Consider the following 17840-nt stretch of genomic DNA (forward strand, 5'->3'; position numbering starts at 1 on the left):
TCAGTGGGTGGTGATCTCTGCTAATTTTTATCCAGCCAGTCGGTGATAAAGTGGGTGTGGTGGAAGGGTGTGGTGAGGCGAGGTAGGGGGGTTTGTGGGCCAGTCCCAGGTGAGTAAACCACAAGTGGATTATGGCAGGAAGTGACCTCATGTACGCAGGGAGGTGGATTGAACATTGTTAATGTTCAATGAATCTGACTGATTTCTATGAACCACTCAGTGCTACAATTGTAATTATTAGTGTCATTATCATCAGTGTGTCAACCAACTTGAACTGAACTGTTTGGCACCGGACTTGTTGCAGATTTGGGGGTGGGGCCAGAGGTTTTAATCTTTAATGTCTTTAATGTCTAAGATTTGTATTGTGTAGGACTGTTTGTCATCAGTGGAGTGTAGATCTCATGAGTTATTATTATCACTGTATGTCTCACCATGTGTTTTCTTTCGTCCTGTGAAAACGATCTAGTGTTTTTGGACTTTTGGCTATGCCCCCTGACAGCTGGTTCATTAGCACTGCACTAACAATCATCTCAACATGTTTTAACAACAGAATCTAACTTTTAAATGTCTGGAAAAAATGCAAATATATCTCAAGCCATCAAATCAAAGTTGAGTCTTTCCACACAGTGACTTAAGTCTGACTTGAGTAAAGTCATGTGACCTCAGTCCCGAACTCTGGGATGACTGTCCGACTTCATCTAGCGACATCATCAGGTCAGATCATGTCCATTTGTCCAGTGCTTTGGTTTATATTATATTATTATTATATCAATGTTAGCATGATGTTGGATGCGTCTATTTCGACGTGGAGGTCACATGACTTCCTGTGTCGACTATGAACCAGTTTTCTCACATGAACACAGGATCAGGTATGTGGTTCTGTTAAATCATAAACTAATATGTGCTGTTACAGTTTGTATGTTGCATATGTAGTAAATTTGGTCTTCTAGTCGGGATGTTGCTATAACGTGAAGCATCGATTGTCGTGTTACTATGGAAACATAGAGTACGTTTATACTGTGATGTTCATTAGACTGTTTCAGGCGAGGCTCTGAGTCTCAGTGAGGAATTTCTGCCCATGTGCTTGATGCAATGTGTAAAAGTCTCGTCCACTGAGTCACTAGGCAGTGTGATTGGGCAGAGAGAGAGAGAGAGAGTGTGTGTGAGTGAGTGAGTGAGTGAGCGTGTGTGTAAGTCAGCTGGTATTTAAACACCACACCCTGCTGGTTCTGATCATAACGGAGCTGTTGCTGCTCGCTGCCTCTGCTGCTTCTCTGAAGGTAAGAAACTCACACTCAGTTTCACTTTAGTGGAAAAACTCAGCAACCGTGCTCAGTCTGTGAATCATAACTCAGAGTATTAAAGAGTTTTGTGTCTTCAACTGTGGAAACACCAGTGGAAACATCTGTAACAACTAAGTCGCTCAGTCTCAGTGAGTCTGTGTGGACTCTGTTAGAAGTTCAGACCAAAGTCTCTCGAGGGGACACCACACTGCTGCTCTCTGCTATCTGTCATTATCCGCATGTTCATGTCATTAACTGAGGAGGGGGCGCAGGGTTCTTCTGGGACACTTGGCATCAGGTACAACAAACCAAATCCACTTACAAAGTAGCAAGCGTGAGGATAAAACACTCAATGCTAACTGAAGGCTTTTATTTTGAAGGCTCTATTGTAACTTTATTGTCCAGTTGGTTTGACAGTGTGATAAAACACTGACTAGTTTCTACTGGTGTTTAAATGTCGGATCATTTCAACTGAACCAACACATCCACGCTGTCAGTCATCACACACGTTAGTTCAGGCTAAGGTAAAGGTTTACTGTGCACGTACTTTTACTGTGACACCACCCACAGAAAGTACTTTTTTAAAAGTATTTTTTGGAGCTTTTTGCCTTTGATCAACAGGACAGTTGAGAGAGACAGGAAACGGGGAGGCAGAGAGAGGGGGAATGACATGCAGCGAGGGCTGTAGTCGGACGCCTGCTCAACCCACTGAGCTACACTGCGCCACTAAAAAAAGTACTTGTAACATTGTACAGTAAGCACTTTTACCTTGCAGTAGGACGTAGGAGAATATGTTAATGGTGATTTTCCCCTTTAAATCTTAGCAGCTGTGGGTCTGTCTGTTGGACTCGGGCCTGTTTGTAACGCCTGTTGCCAGGCAACAAAACACTGACCCTCACACTCTTCCTGTTAACGTTTAGTAAGAGGGCCGAGGGTCGAAGAGACTCCACTCTTCAGTGGAGGGAGACAGTGTGTGTGTGTGTGTGTACCTATGTGTTATGCAACAGGCTCAACATTTCTTCAGATGTATTTGGACCCAGATCTATTTCTCTTATCTGCAGACACACCCTGTGGCATGCACTAGTCAATAAACCAAACCCACCTCTGAGCTCTCACTGAGGTGTTTACAGCCACAGCAGCGGGCAGGAAGAGGAGGAGGAGGAGGAGGAGGAGGAGGAGGAGGAGGAGGAGGAGGAGGAGGAGGAGGAGGAGGAGGAGGAGGAGGAGGGGGAGGAGGGGGAGGAGGAGGGGTAATTAGATGTGAGGTGTAGTGAGAGTCACTGATTTAAACTGACCTGTGGCTTTGTGGTGAATCAGGCGGTTGCGTCGTCTTCAAACTGTAGTGGAGAGGAAACTTTTAAACATCTGGAAACATCAGGATGTCACACCTGCCTCTTCTGCTATCACCACACACTGATCTGCTGAAGTGAAGGAGAGTCAAGGGTCAAAGGTCAGGTCCACAGGGCAGCAGCTAATACAGATGTAACAGGAACGAGAGCATCAGACACACAGGAATCAAGAATGTCACCTGGGAGACGTCCTGCTGTCATCCATCTGCTCATCCACTCATCGATCGTCAATCGTCAGTCATCTAATCACGCTCCCTTGTTTCATCACTCTGCAGGTCTGTCGTTATGGCGCTGGTGTCTGAGTTTCTGGGTCAGTTGACCCTGTCGTATGGAGGGGTGAGTCATATGCACCTGAAACTCAGGAAACAGGATTTAATCTCACAACAGACACATCTGCACTTGCACTGCTGCACTCTACACCGTCATAGCTCAGGTTAGAGGCTGCACACCTGAGCACAGGTTGTGATCAGCACCTGAGGTCAGTGGACAAAATAAATGCTCCTGTGTGACCTAATACTGGTAATAATCAATAGGTGGGTGGTTGTGCTGAGGGAGCGGTCAGAGAAGCGTCAGCAGGCTCACACAGTCCAGATATCAGCCCTAATCAGATCGATGGATTTGTAAAATGGAACACTGAACTACACATTATTCATTGTTAATAAACCAAATATTTACAATATGTCAGTGGTTGATAAGCTAACAGTTCCAGTATATTGATTTTTATTAATAAATTATGTTTTATAAACACTTATTAATAAGGAAATTCATAATTAATTCAGGTAGCTACAAAGTCATCCTACTGAAGCAGAAAATACAATTATTATTTTTATTAATCCAGGATTAAACATTTATGTTTATAAATCACTGACTAATTAGTATTACTGTAGGAGAATTCTTTATGAATTAAGAATTATTGAAGTATTTAATAATGTTAGCTAATGCTAGTGTATAGTTATTATAAAGCAACTAATCGTCAGCAGGTTCAACTGCTCCTCAAACTTGAATCCATCAGAAGGAACAAATCAATAAATCAGTGCAGGACGTCAGGTGGTGACAGATGAGTATTTCACCTCTGCCTCTCACATCCTGTTTGCCTGTTCTCTTGTTAATCTCCCTCAGATTATCAGACCACACACACATACTCTCATATCTTAACTACCTGCAGCTCTGTGCTGTTTTACACCCTCATAAAACAGGTGAGGGGGGCGTGGTCTGTTCTCCACCCAGAGCTGATCTAGAAATGAGCCTGATCAATGATTCACTCAGATACAGTGTGAACTCATGAAGAGACTCAGGTCACGTCTCTCCATCAGTCCCTGTGTATCCAGGTGTCTAAGGTGTTTCCACATATCTCAGCACACTGTCTCTAACATGTGTCTCTGTCTATAGGAAAAGGAACCTAAATTCCCCACTGTGGTGCCCATACAAGACTTTGACCCGGCCAAAGATGCCGCCAGGATCGAGACAGCCATCAAAACCAAAGGTGAGACAGTCCAGTAACACCACTGCTCCCCCCTCAAGTGCAACAAACCACAAGTGTGAGGGAATTGAACCTGTGAAGCAGATCGTACAGCTCCTCTGTGTCTGAATGCAGAGCTGCAGGTTTCCAGTTGAACTGACTCAGCCTCCTGTGAGAGCAGTGGGAGAAGCAGGACGTCAGAGTTTCCATCTCTAGATATGAAACTGATGAAACACAGTTGAACCTTTTCACTGGTTCATAATGTACCTTGAAGAACTGAGAACATTTAGTCTCTGGAAACAATGAGGCAGCTTTACTCACTACTAGGACCAAAAGAGCAATGTTTAAGGGCTTAGGAAAGTCTACAAGATGAACAGCACTGAAAATCTCTGCTGATTCAGTTGTACTGCACCAGCTAACTGTCAGCATCTCAGACCAAAACTAAAGCTTTGTCAACAACAGTTTCCTCCTTTCTTGAACTGAATAAAGTAATCTAACAAGTAATCACAACCATTAGCCCGGTTAGCCAGCGAGCTGACAGTGAGGTAACTGACAGGCATCAGGTTAGCTAAAGTTATCATACTACTGTCCGACACTAATGAAAACAGACAAGCAACATTATGAAGTATCAACCCTTTGAGATGAACTCTGACCTCTGAAGCATGACTCTGTTTCCTGCAGGAGTGGATGAACAGACCATCACCGACATCCTAACCAGACGCAGCTATGAGCAGCGGCGGGAGATCGCCTTCGAGTATGAGCGCATTGCCAAGAAGGTTGGACAGCAGAATAGAGATGTGTTTAGTACATTATTCAGATACTGCCACATTGAGGCTACATAAAGATTGTAAAAATATTTGTAAAAGTCGGAGAGAAGTTATATTTTCAAAATGATCTATATTTGATGCTCGTCTTTAAACCTCTAAACCAAACAGTACCTTGCTCTCTAGCAAATAATTGCTTCAAGCTGGTTGTTAGTTTGAAATGAATGAATAAAAATACATACATAAACAAATATGTAAATTCAAATTTCATATCTGTGTGTGTATGTTTTCAGGATCTGATGATGGCTCTGAAGGGTGCGCTGTCTGGCTCTCTGGAGGCTCTGATGCTGGGCCTGATGAAGAGCACCGTCCAGTACGACGCCTCCGAACTGAAGGCCTCCATGAAGGTCAGAGGTCACCCTTAACTTAATATGTCTGGAGGTGGCGCTCTACAGTACATGAGCACTGCCACATGTTTTAGACTGGAGGTTCATCTATCTGATGTTAAGCAGCACTGTTATGAACATTGAGGAGTTTTACCTGTTGTCTTACCTGTGGTGTGTCTGTGTGCAGGGTCTGGGGACTGACGAGGAGACTCTCATTGAGATCGTCTGCTCCAGGAGCAACGAGGAGCTGATGGAGATCAAGAGGGTTTACAAAGACAGTAAGAAGCTTTTGTGACAACAAACACAGCTCATATAATGAATCTGATCCTTATTAATCAAAGAGAAACAGGTTCAGATCCAGATCCAGATCCAGCTATGATCTGGTTTTGTTTGTGGGGGCAGAAGAGCTGCGTGGCAACAAGCAGCAAATTGTTGTTTGTCATAGCTTCACTTTATTAACTTAACTTCTGCTTTGTGTTACAGTGTTTAAGAAGGATCTGGAGAAAGATGTCGCAGGAGACACATCAGGAAACTTCGCCAAACTGCTGCTGGCTCTGGTTGAGGTAGATCCAAGACACTGGGCTTTTATTGAGAAAGTCATGACAGATTCAAACCGAACATGAGAAACAAATTAGAAACTGATTCTCCTCTTCATCTTTAACAGTTTAACTGTTAATCCTAGTGTTTTTTCATACCTGCAGAATTTGTTAGATGTTTTTATTTTTGAACAAGAAAACACTGATTTGATCATGAGGATAAACTGTTAAAGACCATGGTTCTTCCACTGACCTCAGTGACCTTGTTGATCCACAGACGAAGAGAGACGATCCCTCCAACGTGGTCGACTACGAAATGATTGACGCAGATGCCAGGGTGAGTCACAGTGGTCTTGTTTCTAAACAAGAAAAAGATGTGTTTGTCTGTTTGTTTGGAGACGGTGTCTCATGTCTCCTCTGTCCTGGTCTCAGTCTCTGTATGAAGCTGGAGTGAAGAGGAAGGGAACCGACGTTATGACCTGGATCACCATCATGTCTCAGAGGAGCGTCCCCCACCTGCAGAGAGGTAAACTACACCTGTTTACCTATGAACAATTTTGATATTTTTTGTAGATCATTGGCAATCTTCTATTTTGAAATACAACATTTTTTTTTTTACATATAGCACCAAAGTTTTTTTTCATATTGAATATCAATGGTCACTAAGTTTAAAGCAGAAGTGAGTGATATATTTGTGTTAATATAAGTCTTAAATAGTTATATCTTCCGACAGCAATCACTTACATAGAGTGTTTGGACTGAAACACGGGTCTCTCAGTCCCTCTGCTCTGCTCTGAGCCGAAGAGAAAACATTTATCGCATCCTACAGTTTTTATCCAATGAGGAGAGAGAACGGCATGCAGGGCTGTGTGTGCAGCCAAGGAACGCCGTGAATGTGGTGACGTAGGGACGAGGACTGTTATGGTGCGTTCAAGGAAACTCGTGTTTTTCCGACCTTTGAAGTCGTACCAGTTCGATCTGGTACGAGTTCACCGGTCGGAAGTTACGAGTGGCCGTTATAGTGACTTTCACCGGTAAAACAGGTCGGAAAAACACGAGTGGGTTGCCTGGAACGCTACAAAGTCGTAAGTTGTGACTTGAAGCTGTAATTTACGATTTCAAAAGCCTGCCTGGAACGCAGCATTAGCGAAAACGACCGGATCACTCACTTCTGCTTTAACTATTTGACACATCATTCAGTGTTTTTAGTGAGAGGTCAGGGTTCTCCTGTCAAGTGGTGACACCAATATGTGACACAAAGGAAAAAAATAAGGGATTTCTCTGGATTAACAAAATATTGTAAGCATTTGGGATAACATAAGAGCACAACTACACTAAATAGTCTGTTCAGTTTTAGACATTGTGGAAAGGTTATAGATTAGAACTTCCCTGTAGGCCAAATAAACAGTTCAATAAAACACAGTAATATTTTGGAAGGTTTAAACTTGAGGTCCAAACCAGAGTCTCCTCTGTAAATATTAACTGAACTGGTCCATATGTAAATCAGAGTGTTGGAATCAGAGCTGTGTTATGATATAGTACCTTACACAACCACTAGATGCTGCCATAGGAGAGCTTTAACTGTGTTTGGTGAAGAGGAGAAATGGCAGCGTCTCTGTTGTCTGACTCATGGTCCTGTTTGTGTCTCAGTCTTTGACAGGTATAAGAGCTACAGCCCCTACGACATGAAGGAGAGCATAAGGAAGGAGGTGAAGGGAGATCTGGAGAAGTCCTTCCTCACCCTGGGTACGTCCAACCAACTCCTCATTACAGCTCGGACTCACTGCTCAAATGCTGGATGACACTAACAAGGTTTCTCTGGCACCAATGGAATTAAAAGGAAGAAAAACCTTTAAACTCCAGTTTAACCTGTGATCTCTGGTCAACTTTAGGCCTCCAGCTGAGGAGGTTTAACTTTTACAATGGCTGGATTTGACAAAATGGAGTTTCTCAGAGAAAACTGAGAGACAGACTTCACCCACTGTTTTTGAATGGAGCTGAACAGGAGACAGGGCTGAGAGACAGAAACCCAGCTACACCACAGAAGCACCAACTTCACTAAGTTAGCAAAGCTAGCTTGTAATACAACATTTGATTTAGAAAGCCAGCAGATTATGTCTATATTTATCAAGACATTTATTTAATTTTAATACACACATTTATTAAACTCAGTTTAAATTAGTTTTGAATAAATTAACTTGTCTTCTCCTAACCGAGTTTAATTTGAAATGGTGCAACAGAGCTTGGCTTAATTTAAACCTGGAATAACTCATTTTAAACCTAGTTTTACTAAATCAAACCTTGTTGGTGCAAACCAACCAGTGTTGTAATGTTCAGTTGTCAGGAGGACTCTGGTTCTCGGTCCAGGTCTGAACACAGTGAAGTCCTGAGATGTTGATGTTCAGTTCCTTCACATCGTTCATATTTTCCCAGTGTTTCCAGTTCTGTGGTTGATCAGAATCACTGTCCTCTGTCCACAGTGGAGTGCTTTGAAAACAGGCAGCTGTACTTCGCCAACAGACTCAGTGATGCCATGAAGGTATTTTTCCATCGGCACTGATAAACTCACTCTCAGCAGGTGAACGTGTGACTATCACTCACTGACACATCCTCCATGTTTCTCTGTGCAGAGTAAAGGGGCGAAGGAGAAGGTACTGACCAGGATCATGGTGTCTCGCTGTGAGGTCGACTTGATGAAGATCAGGACAGAGTTCAAGAAGCAGCACAAGCGGTCGCTGTTCCAGACTATCGCTGTGAGTACATGCAGCCCTACAAAATAAGACGACCTTCCTCTTAGCTTTACAATAGATTTTAAAATTTTACTGATCACTGTTAAAGTCCACATTGGTCTGACTCCAAGGTACAAATCAAAAGTGCTGATGTTTTATGAGCTGCTTCAGCCTTAGATCTGCAGGTGGAGACCTGTCGTTCCAGAGTAAAGGCCTAAATCTAAAATCTTCTTAAAAACCCTCTTTTACAGACTTGCTTTTATGTGATGTTGTATCCTTTTGGCTTTTCTATCGTCTTTTATTCTTTATCTATTGTATCTTTTCTTATTCCTCTGTTATAGTTCCATTACATTCGCTTTTAATATTTGTTGTGGTTTTATGTCATTTTATTTTGTTTTTATTGGTTTCTATTTGATTTTATTGCTTTTTGTCTTCTTTCATGGCACTGTTTTATTCACCTCCTCTGATCTTTTAGTTGTGCTTTTATGTCAAAGCACTTTGTGAACCCCTGTTTTTAAGGGTGTTTGAATGAATAAGGAATGATTGTGGTAGCTGCCTCTCTTTGACAGAACAGGTGCCGTCATGTCTCACACAGGAACAGGCCAGTGAACACAGCACAGAGAAGTTATTTGTGATCAGCTATTTCAGTGACAGTTTCAAATAAAACAAACCTAAATAAAAAAAAATATTTTTAAATCATTGAGATGTAATCAAATTCTCCAACTGAGACCACAATCAAAATTTAGGTTAAAACATAATAGGACTTTATATTTGTGAATCACAGGAAACTGGATACTGTAATTATGGGAAGTACTTTTACTGTGACACTGGACCTACAGGAAGTTGTAATTGTTGTTACTGATTGTGTGTTTACAGGAGCACACTAAAGGCGACTACCAGAAAGCTCTACTCAGTCTGTGTGGAGGAGACGACTAAGACCTCAGCTCTGTGTGGACTCGGTTTCCCAGAGGGCGACTGGGTTTGAGATGTCAACTAACTGCAGATTGTCTTACATTGTTAGAGCCCGTTGTTGTTTTCATGTGAAACATATCACCTCCCTCTATCTGAGCAGCTTCTGTGTGAGAAATAAAAACGTTTTACCTTAATATGTTTGTTGTTTGGTGGAGCTGCCACTAGAGGGAAACACACACACAGAAAAACACAGAAAATAAAATCTACATTTTCTTTAAATGTCCGTTGTAGGGATTTCTTTGCAGTAAGGTGAACACATCATAAATTCACTTTAAACCTATGACTGTTAGTGATCATGATGAAACAATCAATCCCCGAGTCTCATTTTAGGACTTTGTGTCTCATATACACACGCATGCACATGCACACGCACACTACCAGCCACTAACAGGTAGCTGTCTTCACAACTGGCCTTTTTTGTGTCCCTGTGAGTTTTTGCAATGTGGCCTGTGTTGTTGTTTTCTGAATTTGTAGCTCGTTGTGTCTCTGCATGTGTTTTCTTAAGTGGCAGTTAGTCGAGCCCTCAGGGCCATTGAGTCTCACAGTTTCCTCCTTTATGATGTTCAGCAAATTTCTCAGAAATAATCCTGATACCCTCTTATATCTTATATTAACACAACAAGGCGAGAAAAAAAAAAAAAAAGGCAGAAAAGATTAAAATCAACAGAAACAAATCTGGTGATCACAGCACAAACATGATGATGCTCATGATGTGTTCTTCACACCATTTATGTCTGTACTGTCATTATATTAAGACAAACATGCATACAGTAGCCTATCTATACACACAGCATAGACCCTTCACATGCATGTGTGCAAAGAAAACATAAAACTGAACAGCTTTCATTGACTTTTATCGTATAAATAGTCAACCACACAGTTTGAAGTTACCGTCTTCTACTTTTTTTCCTTTGTTATTTGCTTCAGAGCTGTGATACTCATCCAAAACAAGTTAATTTCTTCCTTTTGCAGATTTTTGTAACAATTTCCTACAAGAACATGTTTAATTTTTTATTTGGTTCCCTCGCTTCCCTGAACATCAATGTAAAATATCTGACCAATCAATATATATATTTAATTTAATTTAATTTTTTTTTACATGTTTAAACAATCTGTCTGTAATCATATTTTTTTCCACATTCAAGGTGAATAAAACCACAATAATATTTTGGACTTTCAAAGCCTGAAGTCAGGATGAGGAAGACCGATGGCCCAACTCTCTGTCCACTGTGCTTTTAAGGCAGCGGATCAGTTTATTTGAAGGAGGAGAAACTACAGTTTCTGCCATTATTTATTTTCCAAGAAATTCTGTGTCTGACATCTGTTGGGAAAAGTGCTGATGAAATGAAGAAGCTGCGCCTCTCTCTCCCGAGGACGACTCAGTGTTTGTTGGATCAAAGTTGTTATTTGATGTGAAAATATTGGTTATTAATGATGCCCCTGTAGACCCACATACACACATATTTGTGCTGTGTGTTTGTGTAATCTCACATTAATTCATGTTTGATAATTAAATCCAGAGGATTCAGATAAAAAGATTCCTTCACTGCTGCAGGTTGTTTTTCCTTTAATCATTCGTAGGTTTTTTATTGTTTGTTTGCTGCTAATTTTTTAATTAAAGATGCTGATTTTACCTCCAGCAAAACGAGCTCATTAGTATTAATGGAATAGAAGAGACAGTTTGTGCTGTGACTGAAATCAAAGACAGCTGCTGCTGTGAACAGACACTGACCAGTAGATGGAGGTAAAGGTGGAGGTGGAGGTGATCAGCCTGGAGAGGAGGGCGAGGACTCAGGGTGTGAAGCTGCACTCTGAAAACAAAGATGATGAGATGGAGATGAGAGTGTTGTAATGTTAGTGAGGATAAAGATTGGGTCGGTCTGTTACACCTGGGGAAACTGTAAGTTAGTTTAGCTACACATCGATAGCCTAGCCTGTTAGCTCAGCTACATCTTCATAGCCCAGGCTCTTAGCTTAGCTTGACCACTGAATGGATGCTCCACTTTTTTGATTGCTGTCACTTGTCTGACATCTGGTCATGTGATCAGTCTATGCACTCAGGTAAACCCCTCACATCCAAAACAGTGTCCAAGCCCCGCCCGCCTGCTGCTGCCAACTGAGAATCTGATTGTAAAAAATGCACTTTCCACCTTTTGATGCTTTTATAACGCAACCAAACAAACAATCAAACAAAAAAAAAAATGATCAAAGGAACTGGACATACAACTTTTTCGCTGATGGCTGATGATAAAATCAACCATAATTTATTTTGGAAGAATAAAGCTGTGATTGGTTTACTGATCAGAAACCTTAGTTCTCCACCTTGTCTTCCTTCCTATAAGTGTGTAGTGACAAACACAACATACTGTAAAACAACCAACTAAACAAACATCAGCTCTTTGTGTCTCTGAGTGCAGCCTCCTCTCCTCTGGTTTATGATGGTTGAGTCGCAACTTTGATGAGAGCATCAGCCTGTTTATGTTTTATCACCAATAAAAGATTAAAGATGCAGCAAAGACACAAAAAAGAAGAAGATTTACAACCACAGGTTCCCCTGACCATTGTAAAGACGACGACGACGCAAAGCATGCTGGGATGGCACATCCTCAGCTCCTTTTCCGACAAGAAGCTAAATCAGAAGTCCTGTGTGTGTTGGACTGAACGATCAACGCCTGATGATTCTTCTTATTGTCACCGGGTGAAAGTAGAAAAGAGTTCATCAGAGATCATCTAGTCAGTAAGATCTGACAGTTCAGCCTCTGGAGAGCAGGAATGAATGTCACCAGGCAGAACAGTTTTTCCTTCTGTTATAGATAGAGACAAATACATAATGAAGTCAGCTGCTCTCTCTCTCTCTCTGGATGTTGACCTTCTGACCTGTATGAGTGTTATTTGTTTAAAGCAGAGCTAATCCTCAATTGCCATGCTCCCATAATCCCATCCCCACCACTCCCTCTCTCCCCCCTCATCCTCTCTCCCTTCCCCGCAGACCTTTAGGCAAAGCAGAAATCACCACGACATCCACTCCAACATGAACCAAATGTCAAACCAACGAGATAATTACAGACGCCAACCTCCACCCTCTGAAAAACACATGATCATGTGATGACTGTGACAGTGAATCGAGGAGGAAGAACACGGGTCTGAGTTCAATATTAATCCACCCGAAATCACAAAAGTTGAAATATTTTAATAAGTAAATAATAATAATAAGTAAATTTGCTGACGGCAGGTGAGTCTGTGCTGCTAAGAGATTAAACCTAAACAGACCAACTAATCACTTCACACACTTATACACAAAATCATTTAGAATAAAATATTATGTTAATCAGTTAAAACTAGTCAGTTGAGACTAAAGACAATGGACAGAGATATAAATACACTTTATTCATGTTCTTATTGATTGACTAAAAAAATATTTCGTGATTTTTGCAAAAAATAAATAACGGGGAAAACTGATTTCGACTCCTCTTGATATTATAATTTAATTATGACGCAGCTAAAAAAGGAAAAGGCATCAACATTATTGAAACAGCTTTTAGTTTAGTTTGTTAATATTAATACATCATCAGACTTAACAGGTGACACATTAACGTGGAACAAGTGAAGACAAATATAATTCACTCACTATTTATGGACTGAAGATCAAATCTACAGCATCTCGACAGTCACAGAGACTTTAGCTCTTTATGGCTCTAAACCAGTGTTTTTCAACCTTGGGGTCGGGACCCCATGTGGGGTTGCCCGGAATTCAAATTGGGTCGCCTGAAATGTTGAGAAATTGATTTTTAAAAAATTACTGATAAAAATATTTTTAAAACTAATTATTATTCTTTTTAAAAATATGATTTAAAACACCACACACAATCCTAAACAACTGTATTCTGTACTTTAACTTTCTCGAATTTAAATCAAGTTCAAATAAAATGCAGCATCTAAAAATATCTGAGCTGGCGCATCTTGATTGACGGGGTCGCCAGAAATTTGTGATGTCAAAATGGGGTCATGAGCCAGAAAAGGTTGGGAACAACGGCTCTAAACAGATGGATAATCAAAGTGACCTGTAGAAAACATGCCTGAAAAATAAGCTGCAGACTTTTTTTTGTCACATCTACTAATCAATTAATAAACTAATCATTTCAGCATTAGAGAAAATGAAGAAACTGCTGTGTGCTGTGTTGCTGGGGCCTCAAGGGCCCCCGGGGCCCGTCAGGACTTTGATGCAGTAACAGTGAAGAAGCTTAATCAAGTTCTTCAAACCAGTTTTGAAATGAAATTCATATCTTCCTCTCGTAAACCATCAAAATCATCACTATCATCAATCAATTGGACTCTGATATTTGAACTTCCTGTTTCAGCTTCATGGCTGATCTGTTAAAAACAAGAAAGAAAAAAAAACAGTTTCTCTGTTTCTATAATAATCATCATGAATCTTGTCTAGCAGCCCCACTCGTGGAGAACCCCCGGAGGGGATGATGGGTGTCTCATGCCCCCAACCTCAGACAACCTCTCTCTCTCCCTCCCTGGTTACCACACTCTCACTCTGTCTCCGCCTCAGGTTTGGTTTTAATGGCGACGAGCTGCGGAGCTCTGTTCTCACTCGTTTGGCCGATGGCGGTGACGTCACTGTCACCTGCAACCAATCAGGTCAGAGGTCAGAGTTGGAATCATCATCAGGGCTCAGATAAAATCTAACACTGAAAAACAAATCATTTTCCAGGAAATTTAATTAGATTAAAAGATGACAATAATTCACAACAGATTCAGTGAAATCGCTCAGTGTCTTCAGCTCTAATCGAGGCTTCAAGTCATGAATTCTGATGAGGGCACCCGGCTGCCACATGTTTAGCTGTACCCCCCCCACACACACACACAATCCACCCCCCCATTCTGCAAAGTGAACAATTAAGAAGCGGGCCGCTAATTAAGCGCAGAGATCAAGCGCCTTTCTCTTCTGGCCCCCGGAGGAGGCGTCTCCATCGGGCCTTTGATCAAAGCGACGCCCAGGGGGGTGGCGGTGGTGGTGATGGTGGTGGGGCTCCTCCTCCGGCTAAACGCAGATTAAGGCTCCGCTCATTGCACTGAGGAGAGAGACCTAAAAACTGACACCGGCAGAGAACACGACAAATATTTCCTGATGAAGAGGATCCATGAAAGTCGCAGCTTGTTGAATCATCATTACTCGCACAAAGATGCGGCCGCGGCCAAAAACACTTGTGTGTTTGTGAGTCAAAACAAAGACTGGATTTTCAGGCGGCTGCTTGTTCTCTGTGATTCTGCTCTGCAAAGCCAAATGCAAATGAAACCCGGCTCTGCAACTTTAAAATTTTTATTTATGCCCGCCTACTGAGTCGCACATGTTTAATCTTGCCATTTCTTCTTCTCCTGCTCTTGTTCTTGGGGAATATGCAAAGTTTATCAGGCCTGCATCCTGACTTTCATGTCGGGTCTTGGCTTCTTGACGGAGCTGCCGACAGACGCTGAGAGAGATTGAGGAGTCAGGTAGAGCAGCGTCAGCCCGCGGCTCCGTCAGCGCTGACGCCCGTCTCTGCTAATGCTCCCTGACGGGCTCCTGATGCCAGCCCTTCATTAGAAATATTTTTAAAGGGGCTCCGACCTTCTGCGCGCCCCGTCCGGGACCCGAGCGCTGTGTGCACGAGCCTTTGATTTCTGCTCCTCCATGGGTTTCAGGCTTGTCATAATGACAGCGCTGCCTGACAGCTCCTCATCACACGCCTTGTGTCGTCTTTTGTGGGAAGTTTTGCAACAATTAGCATAAATATTTCATCTCCTTCCGCCCTGCGTCGTCCCTGCTGCTGCTGCTGCTGCTGCTGAAACAGGATCCGGCTGAGCACGTCCCAGAGATGTCACTGAGCGCTGCCGGAAAACGACAAACCTTTGTAAAGTGTACTTTTCTCCCCATTAACATACAAAGATGAAGCAGGAGAGGCAAACAGCCAAACACATGTTCCCTTTGTGGAATCTTTTATTGAACATATTTGGGAGCAAAGAGAGCAAAGTTTGATTACCAAGCGAACTGTGAGTGCAGCTATGCTAATCTCCCTGCTGCATTTATCAGATATACTTGTACACATTATTTATTTCACACCAACTTATTTACATTCTAGATGGAAAGCCATCCGCTGGAAGTTTACTGAGGGAATCATTGTTCTCTGCTCTGCTGACGACGACGCTCTGAGTTACGACGAGTGGGGGAAAGTCAAGAAACTTTCAGGTAAAGTAGTGCAGCGAAGTGACGGGGTGATGAAGTTTCCCTCAGTCGGCAGCTTCACTCCGATCATAATGAAGGTGCAGTCGCATTAGAAAGGCTCCTAATGCTGTGCCAATTAATCTGACTGTCTGCATACGCCTGCAGCCATCAGCAGCAAAATTAAATATATACTTAGATCTGATTTCAAAGGAGCTGTAAACCCTCTCTGGCTCCAGCGCCCACTGTGGAAGACTTTACTTAAGCTTGAGGAAGAGCATCATTAAAATTAAAGGCGACGAAGGGAAGCAGAAGATTTCAGTGCTCCCGCCTTCGGCTACTGCTCAGCACTTCAAAACAAACGGCTCGGCCGACGAATCCAGACTCCGCTCACACTCAGCTTCACTGTCTTATTCTGTTTTGAGATGACACACACACACACACAAATAAAAACGCATACAAATCAATGATGAAATTAATGTGGCCACTGATTCACTACTGTTACAGTTCGTCACAGATTCACAAAGACAATTAATATTGGCCGCGCTTCCCAGATTCGATCGTTCTTAAGGATGTAAGAAGGCTGTGAAAACCCAATGTATTTACAAAATGATGCAGTCTAATTGTTAACTTGTCCTAAATTTATATTAGGAGGCTAACTTGCTAGGCTAGTTAGTAAGATTTTTTAAAATAGTGACCTAAATTTCACTTTCTATGTTGTATTTTGATTTGATTATTCAATTGAAGAGTGTATTAAAGTGTTTATCAAATGAGTGATGGCAAAAAAGGATTGCCCCTCGATCTTTCAAACATCTTCAACATATGGACGTTTTCTCTGGGCGCTTTCACACCTAATAGTCCGGACCAAGGTCCGGACTTAATTTTTTTGTTTTGTTACATTGTTTCCATATAGTCCAGTAAAGTTCGCTTTCACACTGCTATTATGACAGCGGATTAAAGGATCTACCGACGTCATGACGGATGAGCGTGCGTCTGACGTTAACGCATAGAAAGTGCTCTGAAAAAAATAAAATAAAAATATGTGTAAAAAAAGAAAAATATAGCCTACTGCTGAAAAGCACGCTGTGGTTTGTAATCGTGGTGCAGAAGAGTGAGTTTAGAGCTGATGAAAGGAGAGAAAAAAAGAGGGTTGTGCCGCGGCGAAAATGCTCTCATTGATGAGAGTGGCAGCGATCAGCTGTTTTGTGTAGTGGAGGGGAACACACACACACACACGCACACACGCTATGCGCACACACGCTATGCGCACACACGCGCGATCCTCCTGTCAGATGCGGCTGCATCTCACCAGGTCACTTGTGTGTGTGAGTGTGAGAGAAATAAAAGCTCTGACTTGCTGGGGCAGCCGTTGTTTGGTGTCACCCGCTGATAAATATCCGTCTTTTTCAGACTTTTTTCGGCGGAAAAAATATAGGCTATATTCGGGTCAATGTATAAAAAAAAATAGGCTATATAAAAAAATGCATGTATCGTTTGGGGATTTATATTAAACACTCTGTTTAATTCCATGTAAACGTTTACAAGTGTAGCCTACACTGACACACCCATCCCTCTGACCAAATCTGGATATAATATGATCTCCTCCTCTCCCCAAGTGTTGCCGCCGGTTGCCGCGGCTCCTCTTTCCTTTTTTTCTGTCTATTTACTTTTTTCGGCACGAGCGAATCTGACGTGACTTCCTGTATTTGGTCTGATAGTTCGAACCTTCCAAAAAAATGCTTTCACACTACGCAGCAGCGGACCTTGGTCCGGGATAGTCCGGACCGAGACCACCTCCTGAGGCTGGACCAAAGACTCGGTCTTTAGTCCAGACCGTGGTCCGGGGGGGCTTTCACACCTGTCAATTTGATCCGAACTATCTGGAAAGTCCGAAAGTCCGGACCAAACGAGGTAGGTGTGAAAGCCCCCTCTGTGACTCTGCCCACAGGTTTCTGAAGCTCAGAGTAAGCTGTGTCGCCATCTTGGCATTGTCTGACTCCGCCTCTTAACCCCTGACTGGGGTGGGTGTGGCCTGATTTGAGTTTTGAGACAATTATTGAACCACATAATGCTCAACTGTGTTGTTTCTCAATACAATGATGTTGTATGAGGCTCACAATCAAATTTGAGCCTCCTGCCTCAAATGGAAATAGC

General features: G+C 42.2%; 1 protein-coding gene across 1 annotated transcript; it reads left to right on the top strand.

Annotated features, from left to right (window-relative positions):
* Positions 1–1178: 1178 nt before the first annotated feature.
* Positions 1179–9585, top strand: LOC311008264 (annexin A2-like). The gene is made up of 13 exons (XM_084001769.1): positions 1179–1280; positions 2908–2968; positions 4022–4115; positions 4773–4867; positions 5149–5262; positions 5429–5519; positions 5725–5804; positions 6055–6114; positions 6210–6303; positions 7428–7523; positions 8258–8316; positions 8408–8530; positions 9383–9585. The coding sequence occupies exons 2-13, from the start codon at positions 2918–2920 to the stop codon at positions 9440–9442; spliced, it is 1017 nt and encodes a 338-aa protein (XP_083857895.1). The 5' UTR covers positions 1179–1280; positions 2908–2917; the 3' UTR covers positions 9443–9585.
* The last annotated feature ends 8255 nt before the right edge of the window (positions 9586–17840 follow it).

Source organism: Trachurus trachurus, assembly GCF_905171665.1.
Source record: "Trachurus trachurus genome assembly, chromosome: 3".
Classification (NCBI taxonomy): Eukaryota; Metazoa; Chordata; class Actinopteri; order Carangiformes; family Carangidae; genus Trachurus; species Trachurus trachurus.